We start from the raw sequence: 22,400 nt of genomic DNA on the forward strand, positions 1-22,400 counted from the left end.
CAGCTGGAATTCCGTCCTGATGCATCAGAGGCCCATTTTGGTGACTTTGGAATTTGTACCAACTTCAACTAAAGTGTGACAAACTCAGATGCAAAACGCCCTCACCCCCAATCTCAGGTCGGGAAAAGCCCCTGAAAACCTCATTCGCAGGGGTTGCTCCTGTCTCGCCCCGCCCCGTCCCGCCCCGCCCCCAACGCCACGCCTCCATGCGCATGTGCAGAGGGCTGTGGCAGCCATGTTGTCTCCCCTTTGCTAAGGTGGGTCCGTGTCCTGTGGTCCCTAGGGCTTGCGTGGGTGTGTTTGTGAGGGTTTCTCCTCGAACCCATCAGTATTAGTGCAAGAAGGTTTGGTGACTTTATAGTTTATTGTCCCAAGCCTGGCCGTAAAAGCGGCGCTAGTAATCTTTACACCGTGACGAGAGGAACCGTATAGCAGATATGCTCCCACAGGGAGGTAAGTCGCAGAACTGCCTGGGGCAAGCAGTGATGTGTGGTCACCCTTTTTATACCCTTATCAATACCAGGGTACAAAATCAGGGGTAAAAATACCCGTATGCAAGCAGAGGTTCTGGCCGAGAAAGGCAGTCTAAGCCTCTTGGTGATAAATCTAAGTTTATCACATTAGTCTTTTGCGGTGCTGGGTCATATCTGCTGGCAGCGAAGTGGAAAGGAAAATCAGGAGGTAATGCCCAGTCTCACTAGTGTGTGATATATTCATAAGGTGACAATCAATGTCTGCCAGAAGGAAAGGCCCCTTAGGGTCAATGAAACTACCTTAAGCCAGTGTAGTTGTAAGTATTCAGAAAGTTTAGAAAGTTTTAATTTTGAAACCCCATTAGCTCAAGTCGGCCGTTCCAAGAAGAAAACAAGGTGATATTGGACCTCCAGCCATGGAGACTTCCTGGCCAGGCCGGTCTGTGAGCTGGAAGGGGGGCGGTGGCTAGTGGCTTCGGTTGTTCAGTGACCTTGAACCCTTGGCACCTCAGCCAGCCAAGTCCAGCCCCGAAGTAGTGGCCATCCCACCCACTGTGACCTGAAGGCTGCATGTCTTCCCAGGGTCCTGACCATGCCTGCAGCTGACTGAATCCCAGCCTCCCTTGGCCAAGCTGCCAAGGATATGGCACCTTTGGGCAGTAAGCTTGGTGGGGCAAGAAGAATGGTGGCAGCCTAGGTGCTAGATGGGCCAAAGAGGAGCCTTGAGGGCCCAAGAAGGGGGAACAGCATGGGTGTCAGCCAGGCAAACTCAACTTTAGACGGACACACACAGGTCTGAGAATCTGGTGTGAATGCTCTTTCCCAGTTGGATGAAATGCTACCTGGCCCTGGCAACTATGAACAAAGGCTTTGGCAGACATGAGGCTTGCTGGCCAGTGGCCAGTGGGTGGTCGCCATTCTATCAGACTTTGATAATGGAAAAAAGAAAGTGTAAAACAACATACCACATTTGGTCAATAGGAAGTGCCTAATACTCTTTGGGAAAAATTTCTGCCTCTTGTTTGAGATCCTGTGTTCATAAATGAAAAGGCTGCTCTTAACTTTCTCCCAAATCTTTTAAAGAAAATCATTTTGCTGTATCTACATAGGCCATCTAGATGTAAGGACTCTTGTAAATGCTCCATTTTTCCTTATTTTAAAAATTCAGCAGTTCCCATTGTGGCTCAGCAGGTAATGAACCCGACTAGTATCCGTGAAGACGCCGGTTCGATCCCTGGCCTCACTCACTGGGTTGAGGATCCAGCGTTGCTGTGAGCTGTGGTGTAGGCTGGTGGCTACAGCTCTGATTGGACCCTTCGTCTGGGAACCTCCATATGCCACAGGTGCAGCCCTAAAAAAAGACAGAAAGAAATAAAAAAATAAATAAAATTCAGTTAAGTTTTTTGAGATAAATTTTGCTATTTGAATCATTTTAAAGTGTACAGTTTAGTGATCCTTAGTATATTCACAATGTTGTGCATCTGTCACCACTAATTCCAGAACATTTTCATTGCAGCTAAAGGTAAATCCTGTGCCTTTTAAACAGTTGTTCCCCATCATCCCCCTGACAATCACTGATTCATTTCCTTTCTCTATGGACTTGCCTTTGCTGATGTACATTTCATATGAATGAAATCATACACTATAAGGCCTTTTGTGTCTGCTTGGTTCACTTAGCATAATGTTTTCAAGGGTCATCTGTTGTATGTATCAGCACCTCATTCCTTTTTACTGCCGGATAATAAATATTCCATTGTATGAATATACCATGTTTGTGTATCCATTCACCAGTTGATAGTTGGCATGGATCCACTCTTTGAATAATGACTAATTATTATGGATAATTCTGTTGTGAACATTTGTGCACAGGTTTTTGTTTGAACGTAGGTTTTCACTTCTTGTAAGTATATTCCTAGGTGTGGAACTGCTAGGTCATATGGAAACTTTATGTCTTAACTTTTTGAAGAACACCACACTTCCACAGTGACAGCACCATTTTATATTCACCACAGCAATGTATGAGGAGTCTAATTTCTCTACGTTATTATTGTCATTATTATTTTGCACGTGGCTATCCATTTATCCCAGCATTATTTTTCAAAATAACTATTCTTCACTGAATTGCCTTGGCACCCTTGTCAAAAATTAGTTGCCATAGATGTAGAAATTTATTTTTGGACTCTCAACCCTATTCAATTGATCTCTATGTCTATTCTTATGATAACACCCAACTGCTTTGAGATTCTAGTTTTGTAATAAGTTTTGAAATTGGGAAATGTTAGACCCAAGTTTTGCTCTTCTTTTTCAAAATTGTTTCTGCTATTCTGGATCCCTTGTATTTCCTTTTTTTTTTTTTTTTTTTTTTTTTGCTTTTTAGGGCCGCACCCATGGAATATGGAAGTTCCCAGGCTAGGGGTTGAATCAGAGCTGTAGCTGCCAGCCTACACCACAGCCACAGCAACACCAGATCTGAGCTGTGTCTGTAACCTACACCACGGCTCACAGTAATGCTGGATCTTTAATCCACTGAGCAAGGCCAAGGATTGAACTCGAGTCCTCAATGGATACTAGTCAGGTTCGTTTCTGCTGTGCCACAATGGGAACTTCTCCATATAAATTTTAGAACCAGCTTGTCAGTTTCTCTGAAAAAGGCAGTTGGAATTTTGATAAGAGCCACTTTGAGTCTGCAGATTAATTGGCAAGTATTGCCATCTTAACAGTATCAAGTCTTCCAATCCATGAAGCAGGATGCCTGCCATTCCATTTATATAGGTCTTCTTTAATTTTTTTTCTGTAAATTTTGTAGTTTAGAGTGTACAGGTCTTGAAGTCTCTTGATTAAATTTATTCTTAAGTATTTCATTCTGTGTGTGTGTGTGTGTGTGTGTGTGTTTTAGGGCAGCACCTGCCGCATACGGAGATTCGAGGCATATGAAAGTTCCCAGGCTAGGTGTAGAATCAGAGCTGTAGCCACTGGCCTACACCATAGCCACAGCAACACCCGATCCTTAACCTACCATGCGAGGCCAGGGATTGACGCTGCATCCTCATGGATACTAATCAGATTTGTTTCTGCTGAGCCATGACGGGAACTCCAAGTATTTCATTGTTATTGATGCTATTGTAAATTGAATTGTTTACTTCATTTTTTTGGCTTTTTCACTGCTAGTGTATAGAAATAACTGATTGTTTTGTATATTACTCTTTTATCTGCAACTTTCTTGAACCCATTTATTAGCTATGATAGTTTATTTGTGGATAGTTGAGGGTTTTTGTATATAAGACCAAGTCATTGGTGATCAGTGGTACTTTTATTTTTTCCTTTATTATATGGATGCCATTTATTTCTTTTTCTTGCCTAATTGCCCTGACTGGAGCCTTCCATACAATGTTAAATAGAAGTGTCGGAGTTCCCGTCGTGGCGCAGTGGTTAACGAATCCGACTAGGAACCATGAGGTTGCGGGTTCGGTCCCTGCCCTTGCTCAGTGGGTTAAGGACCCGGCGTTGCCGTGAGCTGTGGTGTAGGTTGCAGACGCAGCTCAGATCCCGCGTTGCTGTGGCTCTGGCGTAGGCCGGTGGCTACAGCTCTGATTCAACCCCTAGCCTGGGAATCTCCATATGCCACGGGAGCGGCCCAAGAAATAGCAACAACAACAAGAGACAAAAGACAAAAAAAAAAAAAAAAAAAAGTGTCAAGAGCGGACATCCTTACCCTGTTACTGATCTTAGGGAAGACATTCATTTTCCCACCATTAAGTGTGATGTTAACTGTGGGTGTGTTTCATAGATATCCTTTATCATCTTTAGAAAGTTCCCTTCTGTTCCTAGTATTGTGAGTTTTTTAGTCAGGAAAGGGTGTTGGATTTTTGTCAAATGATTTTTCTGTATTTACTGACCTAATTATGTGTTTTTCCCTTTAGTATATTAATATGGCATATTGTATTAATGATTTTCCTATGTTGAGCCAATCTTGCATTCTAGGGATAAACTTTACTTAGTCATGTTATATAATCTTTTGATATGCTGATGTATTTTGTGTCTAGATTCATAAGGGATATTGGTCTATAGGTTTCTTTTCTTATGATGTCTTTGCCTTTGGTGATGCTGACCTTGTAGAATTAGTTGGGATATGTTCCCTCCTTTTTTACTTTTTGGAAGAGTTTGAGAAGTAGTGGTTTTAGGTCTTTACTTGTTTCATAGACTTCACCAGTGAGATCATCTGGTCTTGGGCTTTTTTTGTTGGGAAATTTTTGTTTCTTTCTTTTGTTCGTTTTTTTCACTACTGATTATGTTGATGATTGTACCCATTGTATTTTTTGGCCATGTCCACAGCATGCAGAAGTTCCCAGGCCAGGGATGGAACCCATGCCACACTAGTGACAATGCCAGATCTTTAACCCACTGAGTCATGGAGGAACTCCTGTACTCATAATATTTTAATTTGTAGAGGTGACTGAATGTTAACCTGGAGGAGCCAATGCTGTCGAAAGATTTTTATTACTTACATTTTCCAAGGGGAAGGAGTATACTATACTCTGCCGGGCCACATGGGGAAGCACCAGTGTCAGTCGGTAGGCAGAAAGGAATGAGTGGAAAGCCTATGCCAGAGCCTTAATTGCGATTTCCACAGGTAAGGCAAGGCAGGGCGGGGCAAGCAGCCTAGGACTGACTCGTTTGAATAATTCTGGTGGGCTTTGGGGCATAGGGGCTGTCCCTAGTTTTCTGCTACCTGGCCCTGGGTTGGTGTTGTTCAGGGGAAATGTTAGCTTGGTATGTGAGAGTTAGATAAGCAGATGGTTCAAAGTATGGGCTCTGGATCACAGGGGAGATGCAAACAACTTTGGCCTTTAGTTTGGCCCTGCAATTAATGGATGCCAAAGAGACAGATACAGCTTCTAAGGAAACTCAGTTTGAAAACTGACTCATTTTACCTCTTATTCAAATTTTATAGTTTCTTCTTAAGTAACTTTTGATAGTTTGTGTTTCTAGGAATTTGTCTCTTCCATCTAGATTATCTAATTTGTTGACATACATTTGTTTGCAATATTTTTTTTTTTCTTTAGGGCCACACCTGCGGCGTATGGAAGTTCCCAGGCTAGGGGTCAAATCGGAACTGCAGCTACCAGCTTACACCATAGCCACAACAATGCTGGATCCAAGCTGTGTCTGCAACAAATACCACAGCTCATGGCAACACTGGATCCTTAACCCATTGAGGAGGGCCAGGGGTCAAACCCGCGTCCTCATGGATACTAGTTGGATTCGTTTCCACTGTGCCACAATGGGAACTCCTGAAATATTCTTTATGATCCTTTTTAAAAAAAAAATTCTCTAAGGTCAGTAGTAATATCCTGAGTTTGATTTCTTAGTTATTTGAGACTTCTTTTTTTTCTCCTGGTCAGTCCAGATAAAATTTTGTCTGTTTTGCTGTTTTTTTCCAAAGAATGAACTTTTCGTTCAGTTAATTTTCTCTATTATTTTCTGTTCTCCAGTTCATTTATTTATGCCCTAATCTTCATTATTCCTTTTCTTCTGCTGGCTTTGGGATTAATCTCCTTTTGTTTTTCTAGTTACTTAAGGTGGTAATTAGGTTGTTGTTTGATATATTTCCTTTTCTTTGGTCGCCCCTGCAGTGTGTGAAAATTCCCAGGCTAGGGATCAAACCTGTGCCACAGCAGCAACCAAGCCACTACAGTGACAATGCTGGGTCCTTAATGCACTGTGCCACAAGAGAACTACAATATCTTTATCCTTTTTAAATGTAGGCATTTTACTGATATAAATTTACCTCTGAGTGCTCCTTTTGTTGCAGCCCATGTGTTTTGGTATGTTGTATTTTCATTTTCATTCATCTCGAAATGTTTTCTAATTTACTATATGATTTCTTCTATAACTCACTGGCTATTTAGGAATATATTGTTTAGTTTCCACTTGTTTGTGAATTTACCAAATTTCATTCTGTTGACTACTAATTTAATTTCATTGTGGCAAGATAGCATGCTTTGTATGATGTCAGTCCTTTAAAATGTACTGAAACTTGTTTTGTATACTAATATATGGTCTCTTCTGGAGAACATTCCATGTGTAATTTGAGAAGAATGTTTATTTTGCTGTTCTTGGATGGAGCGTTCTCTAGATGTCTGTTAGGTCTAGTGGGTTTATAGTGTTGCTCAGGTTTTCTGTTTCCTTGATAATCTATTTATTCTATCCATTATTGATAGTGGAGTATTGAAATCTCTCACTATTATTATAGAACTGTATTTCTCATTTCAATTCTGTCAATTTTTGCTTCATGTATTTTGGGGCTCTATTGTTAGGGGAACTTATGTTTATATATTCTTGAGTGTTTGACCATTTTATTATTACATATTGCCCTTTGTCTCTTATAACAATTTTTGTCTTAAATCTATATTGGTATAACCACTCCAACTCCCTTTTGGTTATTGTTTGCATGGAATATATTTTTCCATCCTTTTATTCTCAACCTATTTGTAGTTTTGGTTATAAGTGGGTCTCTTATACCTGAGTCATGTTTTTTTCTTTCCATTCTGTCATTCTCTGACTTTTAATTGAGCATTTAATTCATTTACATGTAATTACTGATAAGGAAGAACTTCCTTCTGTCATTTTGCTATTTGTCTTCTGTATATCTTATAGCCTTTTTTGTTTCTCAATTCCTTCATTATTGAATTCTTTTGTGTTCACTAAATATTTTCTAATGTACCATTTAAATTCCCTAGCCATTTCTTATATATATTATTATGTAATATATGTTTTCAAGTTATTTTTTTAGTGATTGCCCTGGTTATCACAATTAACATTCAATTCAATATGTATGATATGGGATCTGGAAAACTTCAGACTAGCCATAGTGAATGCAGAAATCAGCAAGTACATATTCAGATTCTTATGATGTAGGGAGTTGTATAGAGTTCATTTGTAAATGTTCAGAGGGTCCCCAAGTCTATGGTTTCTGTGCATTTCCCACCTTAAGAGTTTTTCCAGGGTTGGAGTTCCCGACGTGGCTCAGCGAAAATGAATCTGACCAGCATCCATGAAGATGCAAGTTCAATCCCTGGCCTCGCTCAGTGGGTTTAGGATCCCGTGTTGCTATGAGCTGTGGTGTAGGTCCCAGACCTGGCTCTGATCCTGCGTTGCTGTGGCCGTGGTGTAGGCCAGAGTTTACAGCTCCAATTTGACCGCTAGCCTGGGAACCTCCATATGCCACAGGTGCAGCCCTAAAAAGATAAAACAACAACAACAACAACAAACAAAACAGAGAGTTTTTCCAGGATTATGAATCTGGCAGATGGAACATGCATTGGAGACTTCAGCTACTATCTGATTAAAATTTTGTCAACAGTGTTGTCCCAGAGCAGTTTTAGAGTTTGTTTGTTATGACAGATTATAGCCTGCAAATTCATCAAGCTTCATTTCTCAGAAAGTGGAGAGACCACGTGGCAGTCTTAGTGTCTCCATATCCCATTTGATGAAGAGAACATCCAGATTTCTACAAATAGCCTCTTTTTTTAAAGTCTGATGCTTTAAACGAAGTTTGCTAAAAATTTCATAGAAGTAATCTGGAGTAACCAGATTGTCTTTAATTTGCAGAGCCAATTGAACGTGGGTGAGGGCACCTGTTTAGCATAGTGGTTAGCCAAGGCATTTTCTTTCATCTCATGGGTTTGTTCCTTAGTATGAGCATGGACTTAAATTGTAGTCACTTCCTCAGAGAGGAGCACAGTATCTCACAGAGCTTGAATGTGCTCACACTGCTTATTATAAGTACCAGCAACTGTTAGGAAACTCCACTGTTTCATTAGCATGCCAAAATAATAAACCACACCAAGGGCATATCTGCTCTCTGTGCATATGTTAGCCCTTTCATTCCTTGCTGGCTGGTAGGCTAGAGTTAATCCTGACAGTTCAGCTATGTTAAGTTGTCTTCTGGAAAATAATTGTATCCAATAAGCTCTCGGAAAGTAGTTACAGCATACCTAACTTGAAAATATACTTGTTCTTGGAGTTCCTGTCATGGCTCAGTGGAAACGAATCTGACTAGTATCCATGAGGATGCGGGTTCAATCCCTGGCCTTGCTCAGTGGGTTAAGGATCCAGCATTGCCATGAGCTGTGGTGTAGGTTGCAGACATGGCTAGGATCTGGCGTTGCTGTGGCTGTGGTGTAGGCCAGCAGCTACAGTTCCAATTTGACCCCTAACCTGGGAACTTCCATATGCCATGGGTATGGCCCTAAAAAGACAAAAAAAAAAAAAAAAAAAAAAAAAAAAAGGAAAAGAAAAGATACTTGTTCAGTCTTAAGATATGACTTATCTAAAAGAATTCTAAGCCTTGGAGTTCCCATCGTGGCACAGCGGAAACAAATCTGACTAGGAACCATGAGGTTGTGGGTTCGATCCCTGGCCTCGCTTAGTGGGTTAAGGATCTGGCATTGCTGTGAGCTGTGGTATAGTTCGCAGATGCAGCTCAGATTCTACATTGCTGTGGCTGTGGTATAGGCCGGCAGCTGTAGCTCCAGTTGAACCCCTGGCCTGGGAACCTCCATATGCTGTGGATGCAGCCATAAAAAAAAAAAAAAAGGAAAAGAACAATCAAACCATGAAAAGACATGGAAGAACCTTAAATCTTTAGGAAAAAAAATTCTAAGCCTGGTTTTGTGGAGATGTTTCAAGGAGATCAGAGAGAGACAGGTGAAGTTCTTAGGTTAAAGTCAAGCAATAATGAGATTCTCACTTCTCTGGAAGAGGGAATAAGATAGCTGGATTAAGATTAAGATAAAAAGGGAGTTCCCATAGTGGCTCAGTGGTTAATGAATCTGATTAGGAACCATGAGGTTGCAGGTTTGATCCCTGGCCTTGCTCAGTGGGTTTAGGATCCGGCATTGCCCTGAGCTGTGGTGTAGGTTGCAGACTCGGCTTGGATCCCGCGTTGCTGTGGCTCTGGTGTAGGGCGGTGGCTACAGCTCTGATTCAACCCCTAGCCTGGGAACCTCCATATGCTGCAGGAGCAGCCCTAGAAAAGGCAAAAAGACAAAAAAAAAAAGATTAAGATAAAAAGATATACAATGGCCAATAAACAATGAAAATCAAAACCACTTTGAGATACTACTTCACATCCTCAAGGATGACTATAATCAAAAAGACAGACAATAACAATTGTGAGGATGTGGAAAATGAAATCCCTATACATTGCTGGTGTAAATGTAAAATGGTGCAATAGTGTGAAATAGTTTGGTAGTTCCTCAAAAGGTTTTACATAGAGTTAGACCATATGATCTAGGAATTCCACTCCTAGATACATACCCAGGAGAATGAAAACTGTATGTCCACACAAGCCTTGTGCATGATGTTCATAATAGTCAAAAAGTAGAAACAACTTCAATGCCCATCTACTGATGAATGGATAAATAAAATGTGGTATATGCATGCAATGGACTACTGTTTAGCAAGAAAAAGTGATGAAACACTGATGCATGCTACAACATGGGTTATCCTTAAAAACATGCTAAATGAAAGAAACCAGTCACAAAGGGCCACACATTATATGATTCTGTTGACATGAAAAGTCCAGAATATGCAAATCCATACAGACAGAAAGTAGATTAATGGTTGGCTTTGGCTGCTGGGGAGAGGGACATGGGAAAGTGACTGCCAATGGGTATGACTTTGATTTTTTGGGATCATGAAAATCTTTGGGAGTTTGATAGTGGTGATGGTTGAACAATTTCTATGAATATACTGAAAACTACTGAATTGTGCACTGTAAAATAATATATATTTTTTAATTTTAGGGCCACACATGTGGCACATGGAAGTTCCCAGGATAGGGGTTGAATCAGAGGTGCAACTGCTGACCTACACCACAGCCCTGGCAACATAGGATCCAAGCCGTGTCTGTGACCTACAACACAGCTCACAGCAATGCCAGATCCTTGACCCACTGAGTGAAGCCAGGGATCGAACCTGCATCCTCATGGATACCAGTCAGATTTGTTACCACTAAGCCACAACGGGAACTCCTAAAAGAATAAATTTTATGGTATATGAATTATATCTCATTTTTAAAAAAGAGTATGACTCATCTAAAAAATAGCATGAGCTAAGGACAGAAGCAGCAGTTCATAGGAAATGAGTCTGAAAGCAGAAAAATGTTGAGTGCTTTTGGTGAGCATAAGATACCATTAGGTGGAAAGGTGACCCCAAGATTAAATGCAGCTGTAGCTGTTGCTTTTAGAGAAGAGGGATATGTCTAGCTTTTGGGTAGGGAGAGAGATTGTAATACCCACTGAGTCTTTGATTTCTGTTATGTTTTTGAGGTAAAACTCCAAGAACTTGATCATCCCTTTCACGTTTAAGCAGAAAAAAAAAGGACTTAGTAAAATGTGGGAGTGACCCAAAATGGTAAGGTTGTGGATAGTAGCCTTCAGTTGGTCAAAGGCTACCTCTGGAGTGACCTCTGAAGGCAGAGGTTCAGGGGTGCCATTTTTAGTCATGCTATAGAAGGTGGCAGCTGATTCAGAAAAGTTAAGAATCCACTAACTGTAATCTCCATTAAATCCTCTAAATTTGCTGAGTTGTCTTTTGGTAATAAGGTGAGGGCAATTTTGAATGGCTGTACTTGTGTCTACCTAGAGGGATTTGCCTCCCAAGGATATATCATGGCTTAGGTAATGAATCTGAGTGTAACAAAATTGTCATTTATCCTTACAAACTGTACACACACCCTTTTATAGCCAAAATTTTTAAGAGATAAAGAGAGCCCTCTTGAGAAGAGGTTAGATCAGGTGAATATAAGAGCAGCTCACCTGCATATTGGATTGAGGTAGAGACTCAGAGATATTGCAGTTCTTGGTTAGAATTATAAGAATATCTCACAGCTTTATGCTTGAGAACCTGAAATAAGTATGAAGGGGGTTCAGTGAGGCCTTGCAGCATCACAGTCAAGGTGTAATGGTTTTTTCCATGTTAAAGTGAAAAGCTCTTGGAAATCAGGATGTAAGGGAACAGTAAAGAAGGCTGAACAGACATCTGCTACTGTGAAGTATGTTGAGTTTGGAGGTATGTAAACCAGGATAATGTTTGAGTTGGGAACCATAGGGAAATGTGAGATACTTTTTTGGATTGTCGCCCTTATATCTTGTACAAAGAGGTACCTATGTCCATCAGGCTGTTTTTACTGGTTAGATAGGATTGTTGCAGGCACTAGTGCAAGGAGTGATTAATCCTTTAACTATGAAATCTGTCCTAATGGGTCATACTCCTTCTAGTGCTTTGGGTTTTAGGGGGTACTGTCCAATTTAGGCAGAGGCATTGTGGGGATCAATATTGGCTTCTAAGGGTTCTATATCCTTTATTTTTCCCATGTCTGTAGATGACGGGGCCCAGAGAATATTGGGTAATGAAAAAAATCAGAAAACTGAAGTAATTTTAGGGGGAAAGCGAATGGAGGACTCAGGAGTAGTCCCCATTGAGCCAAAAGGTCCCATCTGAATAGGTTAGAGAGGGTGGAAGGACTGAAGAGAAAGGTATGTTGAGAAGTTAAGGGTCCCAAAGAGATAGGCAAAGGGAAAAATGAGAGGCAGAGATTGTGTTGAGTTTGTAAATCCCACCACGGAGATTTTTTATTATTATCATACGGAGAAGTGGGAGGTGGAAACCTAGAAGGAGCTAATGATAAGAGAGTGTGGCTCCAGTGTTTACTAAAATGAGATTGGATGATCATTTCTGAATAAATAGAGCTGTTTCTCCTTGCTGATCCAAAGGCAATTGGGGATACTCTAGGATGTCCTCCTTGGAGAGTAGGAATCACTTTGTTTCTCACTGAGCAACCTGTATAGGGTTGCCAGGTAAAATATGGGAAATCTAGTTCAATTGGAATGTTAGGTAAGAAATTAGCCATTTTCAGTGTGTGTCCCAGATGTTTCACGAGCCACACTTAACGCTATTTCTGATTTTTTTTTTTTGAAATTCAAAATTTCCTGTATTTTTATTTCCTAAATCTGACAACACTAGTTGAACGTCTCATTTCCTGGCCAAAGCGGGACAGCCGTAGCCCTAGTGTCATTTTCTCTGCAATATCTGCAAGTATTCATGTCTGTCTGTGTTGTATTCGTGGAGGGCCTTTTATTTCCTTCAAGCTGTTTAAGTCGGTGACATGAATTTGCGGTGCGTGGTTTTCTCTTTGTTTATTATGCTCTCCTCAAAATGCTGAATGAAAAAGTGCTGCACATGAAGTGTAATTCATGAATGGGTGTGGTCTGCCAGCCTATTTTATGCTTCTGAGTAGCATCTGATATTTCAGGCTTAAGTCCACTAACAAAGAATGTGCGGATTGCTGTGGGGTGTTAGCATTGATGCCCAACACTGATTATTCTTTAAACGTAGTTTCTAATTGGTCCCTAAAATTAGAGACAGATTCATCACACCCTTGTTGACAGGTTCAGATTATTCCTCAGCCAGTGGAAGAGGGTTAGAAAGGAGAAGGTCTTTGGGAAGAGAGAAAGCTGAGGTTGTTTTAGGAGAGGACCCAGTAAATTGAAAATCTTTCTGTACTGTTTCTTTTCTCACTTCTCCTTAACAGTTAAAGAAAGCTGTCCATTGTTAGCATCTTTTTTTTTTTTTTTTTGTCTTTTTAGGGCTGCACCTGTGGCATATGGAAGTTCCCAGGCTATGGGTCGAATTGGAGCTTCAACTGTCAGCCTACACCAGAGCTACAGCAACACTGGGATCCAAGCCTCGTCTGTGACCTACACCACAGCTCAAGGCCAACGCCGGATCCTTAACCGACTGAGCAGGGCCAGAGATCGAACCCACGTCCTCATAGATACTAGTCGGGTTCGCTACCAGTGAGCCACGATGGGAACTCCCTAGTTAGCATCTTATTTCCTTTTTATTCTAAGGCACAAGTCTTGACAGGTCCCAAGAGTCCCAGATGGATCACTGCAGTTCAAAATTGTTTTCCTCGAAATCATTCCACTCAGCCCATTATAAAAGAGAAAAACATGGAAGAAGACAGAAAGACCTTGCTCGACCTTAGGATTATCATCCCAGTTTCTGGTCTCAGAGAACTTGAAAGGCCAGAGAATCTCAAAAGACAGAAAGAAAATAGAGGTAGTGACTTTAGTCAGACAACGGAGTTAACCCTTTCAAAGAATCAAAGCCTGCAACTTGCATGTAACAAAAAAGAACTGGAGCATGTGAGTAGGAACAGGACTTGCCATTTCACTCGACCGGGGCTTCCAAGAAGGGAGAAAGAGTTTCCTCAGCTTGCTTTGTCCATAGCTGAATATCACTAGGCTCAAGGGCTTATCCAGACCCAATCTGAGTAATAGCACCAGACTGTCAAAAACAAAGATAGTCAAAGTGACTCAAATAGAGGTCACATACTTTATTCACTTGATATGCATCCAGGAGAACCTTGACATCAGGTAACTCCCTGAGCCGAAGTCAGAGTGGGGTTTTTATAGGATGAGGACAAGAGAAGGCTATAGGACTGTGGTCTTGTCCCATGTTGCAGTTTTCTTTCTTTCTTTGTGCTGCACAACTTGTGGATGGAATGGTTGGAAATTGTTCTGGTTGATGGTGACTCTCTGGGCATTGTTGGTGCAATCTCATTTTGGCTGCCCTCAGAATAGTCCTTCAGAAAGCGCTCTTCGTAAGTCTGTGGTGGTGTGTATAAACTCTCTAGTGCCAGTTAAGGTACAGGGGACAGAGAGCTAGAAAAGAAAGAAAACAAGAAGAGAAAAAGAAAGGAGACAACAGTCCAAGCAAGGGAAAACTGGAATCTGTTTTACTTCTTTTAACAGTTGTCCCTCAGCTTCCACCACTTATGCTCTCTCCACTTAGGTACACAGATTCTCAAGTTCAAACCTCAGGTTTTTTCTTCCACTTCAGGCATAGCTCCAGCCATCTCAGTGCTCCCCTCAATACTCCTTGAACCCCAGGTTTGTTGCCTTCATATCCTCCACCCCATAGCCCCAGGAGAGGTCATTTCTTTTGGGTGGAGGGCATGAAATCAGGGAAGGCTTCATGGAGGGGGCTGTAACGGAGTTGGGCCTTGAGGGATAGGACAGGATCTGCCTAGGCAGAGACAGTGGGAAAGACTTTCCAGTAGGAGACAGTTGTATTTTATTTGTTTGTTTTGTTTTGGTTTTGGTTTTTGCTTTTTTTTTTTTTTTCCGGCTGTGCCTCTTGGCATGCGGATGCTCCTGGGCCAGGGACCAAACCCTCACCACAGAAGCAACCCTAGGCAGTAATGACACTAGATCCTTAACCTGCTGTGCCACAAGAAACCTCTGACAAAGATATTTTAAACATAGTTAACTATGTTTTTTTAAAAAAAATGGCCAAAAAATTTACAAAAACTTAATAAAAGCGATATCTAGCAAATATTCCACATCATTAAGTCTGTCTTTAAAATTTCAGATTCTAGGAATTCCCGTTCTGGAGCAGCAGAAATGAATCTGACTGGGACCATGAGGTTGTGGGTTTGATCCCTGGCCTCACTCAGTGGGTTAAGGATCTGGCATTGCTGCGAGCTGTGGTGTAGGTTGAAGATGCGGCTCAGATCCCATGTTGCCATGGCTGTGGCGTAGGCTGGCAACTGTAGCTCTGATTTGACCCCTAGCCTGGGAAACTGCATATGCTGCAGGTGCAGCCCTATCAAGCAAAAAAAATAAATAAATAAATAAATAAAGTTCAGATCCTAAAACATTCCTAAGGCACAGTGTTTTAGAAGACATGTGTTTCTCTTGGTGCTGCGTGACATATGAAGCATCTGTGATAGGCACTTTCCTCCTGATGTTGCGGGATTGTGAATGTAGAGTCAGATAAAGTATTATAAAGGGCCCTGTTTTTTGTGTGTGTGTGCCCAGCATTAATTGTTCACTGGGTAAGAGTGCAAGTTTTGAAGACAAAGAGTCAAACCCCAAGCTACTTCTTGGCCATACTTGGGGTTGGGGATTAGCCATAACATAATCAGTGAAACAGAGTGGGTAGAGACTGACAAATTGGAGAGCAAAAGGCCTGTTGCATGAGGATAACTGTTCAGATGCTGGCAGTCATAGCCACGTGGGCTAGTTGGGTGTGATATTCTGATAGTTCAAGAAAAGCTAAAATTCTGGATATTTATGTGAAATATATTAATTTTTAAAATCCAGCCACTAAATTTGTTTATTATTTATTTATTTATTTGTCTTTTTGGGGCCGCACCCGTGGCATATGGAGGTTCCCAGGCTAGGAGTCTAATTGGAACTATAGCTGCCGGCCTACGCCACAGCCACAGCAACGCCAGATCTGAGCCGTGTCTTCGCACTACACCACAGCTCACCGCAACACCGGATCCTTAACCCACTGAGTGAGGCCAGGGATCGAACCCACAACCTCATGGTTCCTAGTCGGATTTGTTTCTGCTGTGCCACGACGGGAACGCCTCGGCCACTAAATTTAAAAGACAAATACCATATGATATCATTTATACCTGGAATCTAATATATGGCACAAATGAACCTTTCCACAGAAAAGAAAATCGTGGACTTGGAGAATAGACTTGTGGTTGCCAAGGGCGGGGGGAGGGAGTGGGGTGGACTGGCAGCTTGGGGTTAATGGATGCAAACTATTGCCTTTGGAATGGACTAGCAATGAGATCCTGCTGTGTAGCACTGAGAACTATGTCTAGTCACTTATGATGGAGCATGATAATGGGAGAAAATAGAATGTGTACATGCATGTGTAACTGGGTCACCATGCTGTACAGTAGGAAAAAAATTATATTGGGGAAATCATTTAAAAAAAATCCATTATACTACTGAAAAAAAAAATAACTGTAGGTCAAGCTGTATACATCTCTAGGCTGGCTTTCTCCATGGTTGACCAGTTTGTCCCTTCTGACTTAAAAGCCTAACTGTTCTTAGTACAGCAGGCAAAGCCCTCCAGCTAGCGCCTCTGCTTCATGCCCAGCCTTGATTCTCCCTACATCTCTTCTTCCCTGCCTCTCTATGGCCCAGCCTGGTAAAGTTGTTGCTTACATGAGCCTCTCTGTTCATGTACATGTTGTGGAAGTGTCCTTCTCCACATCTCTCCCTCAGTTTTCTTCTCCTAACATCTGATCTTCAAGAGCCATCTCCCTTTAAGAAGCAAGGCATCACCAGGGTTCTCTGTGCTTCCGTAAACCCTGGGTAGCACTGCGCTGTATTCTTATTCCCTGTCTACTTGTCTTTCTTTTCCACTAGTCTGAGTATATTATGCCTGGGACATAAGGGCATGCAATGAATATTTGTTTGCTAAATGAATAAATGGAATGAGTATGTGTTTACAGTGTCACTTGCTGTACGTAACCATGTGCCAAGAAAAATATAGAAGTCCCCTCTGTATCCACTCATCCGTTTACCCAGCAAATACTGATTGAGCACCGGTTATGTGCCAGGTACTGTTCTAGGTGATGGAGATTCAGGAATGAACATGTCAGACAAAGTCCCTGTCTTCACATATCTCATATTTCTTTTTTGTTTTTTAGGGCCGCACCCTCAGCATGTGGAGGTTCCCACACATATATTTTAATGTGGGAAGACCTTAAATAAACTAAGTAATATAATGTAAGATGGTGATAATACGCCATGAGGAGAAAATCAAAGCAGGGTAAGACCTTGGAGGATGACAGGTGCACTTTTAGGTAGGGTCATTGGGGAAGGGATCTCTAGGAAGGTGACATTTGAATGAAGATTTGTAGGAATGGTGGGGGGAAAAGTCCATACAGATAGCTGGAGGAGAACATAAGTGCAAAGGCCCTGGCGTGGGGGCATGATTGGCTTGTCTGAAGATGAGCAAGGAGGCCAGAGTGGCTGCAGAGGAGTGAGCGAGGGAGAGAGTGCTGGGAGATGAGGTCAGAGAGGCAACAGAGGGCTAGACCACATTATCATCGCCCCCTCAACCACCCACTGAACACAAAGCCTTAGCTGATCAATGGAGTGAGGAATTTCAGCCTTGCTGGGATGTGTGGTGGCAGTGCCAGAGAGATATGCATGGGTCAAAAGAGCTTTCCCCACAGATACACGCTTCTCTTAGTGCCCTCTTTACCCAGTCTTCACTGCAGGGCTCTGAGATGCAGGTCCCACCTGAAACCAGGCACTGTTTGCCTTGGGAGGGTCATGAAGTGGTGGAGATTGGCCAAAGTTATTTCCTGCTGCTTGGGGCTGGGACCAGGCCGCGCACCTCCACCCAGTGGGAAAGGGCTCCAGAGCTGTTATTCATCAGATACGTGGGTGTTGAGAACAAGTGTCGGGTTTCCCGCTTCTACAACTTCTCCTCTCCCAGGAATTCATACCAAAGGAGTCAGGAGACCTATGTTCTGTGCCCTGCTCAACCTCTACAATGATTTATGAGACTCAGAGCAAGTTTGGTGTTCCATGAAATGGAGGGTTTGGACTCGATGGTCTAGAGCTGTCATGTCACATCTGTGTCTTAACTCCTGTACAAATTGTATCCTCCTGATTTCCAACCCAGGAAGTGGGCCCTCTGTGGACCTCTTCGTCTAGCTACACCCAGGTATAAGCATAGCTGTGCTGCTTATTCGAAAGCAATGGTGGTGACAGAGGGGTTTGACTGGAACCCCAAGGCCTCTTTTCCTAAACGTCTCCTCCACAGCTTCTCCTCTCCTGCAAGCCCTGACATTCCCGCCATTAATCATTCCTCACAAGCAAAGGTGGGGAGCCGTCTCCCAGGGTGTCACCTAGGAGCTGGCAGGCCTGCACCCGCCCCCCCCAAAAAAACAGGACTCATTCATGCTCCTGGAGGGCAGAAAGAAACATCTCTGAGCAAGAGTCACACAGGCTTCAAGACTGTCGGAAAACCACTGGGGGAGGCTCAGGCCAGGCTCTCCACGGAGTGGCCCTGTGCAGCTCCAACACACGAAGAAGCACAGATCGCTAGGAAGCTCAGTGCCTGGGAATGCTGTAAGGGATGGAGGTTCTGAAGAAAACCTGGGTTGACCTCACAGCTTAGTTTGGGGCTAGCTGCTGTGTAAATTCTTCCTGAGTCGTGGAGCTTTCAGACCTTGAGGCACAGTTTAATCTGCTAAACGAACATAGGAGGAGGATACAATTTGTTCAAGGCCAGGTTACTCAGAGGAAGCCTACACATTCCTTCTTTGCTGATTTCAGCTCTGTGCTGTCCCCGGAGTTGCTGCTGTGAAGAATTGTAGGTGTCCCAAGTCCTCCTTCCCATCAGAAGTGCTGAACTGGGAGGGGAGAAGTGGATCAGTAGAGGAGGCTTTGGGAATGTGGGTGCTGGTGCAGCCCAGGGGCCCAACATCTGGGGATGGAAGACAGATATTCCCTTAGGCTCTAAAGATTAGAGCATCCTGTGAGCTCATCCAGGCCTGGGTTCCTGGCCCACATTGCTTCCTTTATGAACACTCCGTGTAAATGTATGGGCATATTAGGAACCAGGATGTTCTTTTCACTTTAAACTAGGAGTCACCAGATCACATGAGGTGAGCCAGATGTGAGCAGTTGTGGGTGGTGGGGGCTGTGAGCCCTGAAGGGTTACAAGCTCCATGTGAAGGCAGCAGCCACTCCGCAGCTCCCTTCAATTGTTGCTGCGCTGAAATCTGCCTGGGTGGCCCCATCTACCAGTTGTTTTAGGTGAAAGATCTTTACACGGTGATTTTAGAAATTTCCCACGTATTTCAATGTTGATACGGGATTACATGTGTATTGATACAGCAAGCATATCTATAGCACTAACTATGTGCAGGTGCTGTTCTAAACACTTTGCAAATAATAACATATAATTCTTACAGCAGTAACAACCTCATGTGGTAGGTCTTTTTTTTTTTTTTTTTTTTGTCTTTTTGCTATTTCTTTGGGCCGCTCCCGCGGCATATGGAGGTCCCCAGGCTAGGGGTCGAATCGGAGCTGTGGCCACCGGCCTACGCCAGAGCCATAGCAACGCTGGATCCAAGCCGTGTCTGCAACCTACACCACAGCTCACGGCAACGCCGGATGGTTAACCCACTGAGCAAGGCCAGGGATCGAACCCGCAACCTCATGGTTCCTAGTCGGATTCATTAACCACTGCGCCACGACGGGAACTCCTGGTAGGTCTTTTTTGATCTCACTTTATGGGTGAGGAAAATGCAGCACAAAGAAATGAAGTAACTTGCCCACAGTCCCTCAGCTGATAAGTGGCAGAGCCCAGATTTAAAGCCAAGCTGCCTGACTCTGGAGACTGTGCTCTTTGTCACTATGCTATGCTGCCTCATTAAAACTAGCAAATGAGCAAACTATAAACAGCAAATACAGAACATTGTGCAGGAGAAAAACCAAGCAGACAAGCAAACTCAAAACAGGCTTTTCATTAGCTTTCCGTACTTTAAACCAAATCTAGCGGAATTTGACACCTTTGGCATTTTCTCCTGCTTTCGTCACCCGTCCTCTTTGGAAGGTCCTTCGTGCCTGACCCGCATCTTAACAACTCTTTTTTAGATATTCCCAACGATCTTGATCTTTCTCCAGCCCTTCCAATAAAGCAGCCTGGCCCGTTTGCCTTTTTGTTATTCTGTCCCTCAGTCTTTCCCTCAGAAATGCTACCCCTCTCTCTTTTCATCATTCATTCTAGATCTTCACCTTCAAAAAATCCTACTCAGGGAATTCTCTGGTAGCCTAGTGATTAAGGATCCAGGGTTACCACTGCGTTGGCTCCAGTTTGATCCTTGGCCCAGGAACTTCCATATGTCTCAGGAGCAGCCAAAAATGAAAAAAATCCTACTCAAATCCTCCCAAATCCCTCCTTCCTGCCAGGTGGATAACGTGGAACTCATTCTGCAGAAGATCTAGGAGATCACAGCTCTCCTTTGCAATGGCCCACATTACCCTTTCTGTATTTGTATTGATTTGTTTTCTGTATTTTATAATGTGGCCTTTCATAATTGTATACTTCTTAGCATCAATCCCTGTTTGGTGTGTATTTGTTTTGTCTTCCCAGGAAGAGTGTGAGCCATGCAAGAACGGGCTGTGTTAATTATGTATTCTATCGTCCCTTGTTCAGTGCAGGAGGTCACATCACATCATCAGCAAGGCCATGGGCTTTGGAGCTGTCCCACTGGGGCCCAAGGACTGGCTCAGCCACTTACAAACTGTGACCAATGAAAACTCATTTTACTTCTCTGAACTTCATTTCCCTCATCCGTAAAGTGAGGAGCATAATACCTCTGGCATAGGGTTCATGGGAAACATGATGCATCTTAAATGCTTAACCCAGGGCCTATCATCTTTTAAGCCTTCAGCATTTGGTAACTCTTACTACTACATCCCAGGCACTCTTGATCAGCTCAGGCAGCTGTGAAACTCTTCAATCTCTTGGCTCCCAAAGGATTTCTGATTTTTTAGGGTTAAATTCACTCAGGTATGGCATTTTAGGAAGTGTTGAATAGAGCTAGCTAAAAAAAAAAAAAAAACAAACAAAAAAAACACAACCAAACAAAAAACAAACCAGGACTCTGCAGTTGTATAATTCTTGGAATGTGATTTTTATGAGTTTCAGTCAAACTTGACCTTTCCCAATTGGAAGGAATGGGAGGGTCTGGGGCCTCTTTGGGTTGAATGGGGTGTGTGTGTGTGTGTGTGTGTGTGTGTGTGTGTGTGTGTGTGTGCACATGCGCGTGCATGCTCGCGCCTGTACATACATGTATTTTTTTTCTAAGCAGAGCCTATGACATGTATTTGTACAGTGCGTCAACACAAATTGCCTAGGAGTAGGCTTTCCCAAACACATTAATGTACACAGTAGGTTGAATCACACTATCGGTTAACATAGAGTTCCTGGTACTAACTCTTTCCAGCCTCCCTACTATCACTAGGTAAGCAATCCCAGGCTACTCGACACAAGCTGACTCATATTTCTTGTTAAAACACAACTTGCCAAAGGAAAACTTTCTGCAGGATTCTTCTCTCCAGGACAGGAAACAAAGATTTCCCCAATCGAACAGGACAGGAACCTCCATAGCTCTCCCTAAATATATTCTTGAAGTGCCCTTGCTTCGCAGCTTCACTGAGGGCCACTGCTGGCCGTTCTCTGGAGGACTCTTAGCAAAGTGTCCATAGAGAATATTGAGGGTTTACAAGTTTGCACCACGTTGATCATCAAGAGAAATTCAAGTCCTTACGCCCAGGGATGGGAGGGAAAAGGGGGACTCTTTCAGTGAATAATACCATCACAGAATTCACTTGAGAATTTCCCTTTCCGGAGTTCCCACCGTGGCTCAGTGGAAACAAGTCTGAAGAGTATCTGTGAGGACACAGGTTCGATCCCTAGCCTCTCTCAGTGGGTTAAGTATCCAGCGTTTCTGTGAGCTGTGGTCTAGGTCACAGACTCGGCTCTCATCCCGTGTTGCTGTGGCTCTGGCATAGGCTGGCAGCTGTAGCTCCAATTCGACCCCTAGCCTGGAAACTTCCATATGCCATGGGTGTGGCCCTAAAAACCAAAAAAAAAAAAAGTTGCCATTTCTGGAATCCCTAGGCTGGGACCCCCCAGCCTCCTGTTTGGAGAATTGTAGAATTATTCTTTTTATTGTTTTCAGGGTAACTCAGTGTTAACTTGGAATAAGGAAGTTTGTTGTTGATGATACTGATGTTATTCTAGATTTGTTTATCAGCAGATGTACCAGATCATGCACATCCAAATAAATGCTACCTTTCAAATCATTACTTTGATATCCATGAACTTGAAAAAGTGAATTCTCTGAACATACTAGGTCAGGTCCTTTAAGTCACAGTCTACCATGAGTTAGGAGCACGTGTCCTGGAGCCATCTGACTTGGGCTGAAGTCCTGACTCTGGCGTCTATGTGATCTTTGGAAAAATTCTCTCTGAGCCTCATTTGCAACAATAAGGTGGTTAGCATGGACTGAGGTTT

At 42.8% G+C, this 22,400-nt stretch overlaps 1 protein-coding gene across 1 annotated transcript in view; it reads left to right on the top strand.

The window, feature by feature from the left end:
• The window catches only part of VSIG1 (V-set and immunoglobulin domain containing 1), a 66,461-nt gene continuing 44,276 nt past the window's right edge, over positions 216 to 22,400 (top strand). The window contains exon 1 of the mRNA XM_021079751.1: positions 216 to 453. Within this exon, the coding sequence (XP_020935410.1) occupies positions 438 to 453 (16 nt within the window). The 5' untranslated portion in view covers positions 216 to 437. The remainder of the gene's footprint in view (positions 454 to 22,400) is intronic.

This window comes from Sus scrofa, chromosome X, assembly GCF_000003025.6.
Source record: "Sus scrofa isolate TJ Tabasco breed Duroc chromosome X, Sscrofa11.1, whole genome shotgun sequence".
NCBI lineage: Eukaryota > Metazoa > Chordata > Mammalia > Artiodactyla > Suidae > Sus > Sus scrofa.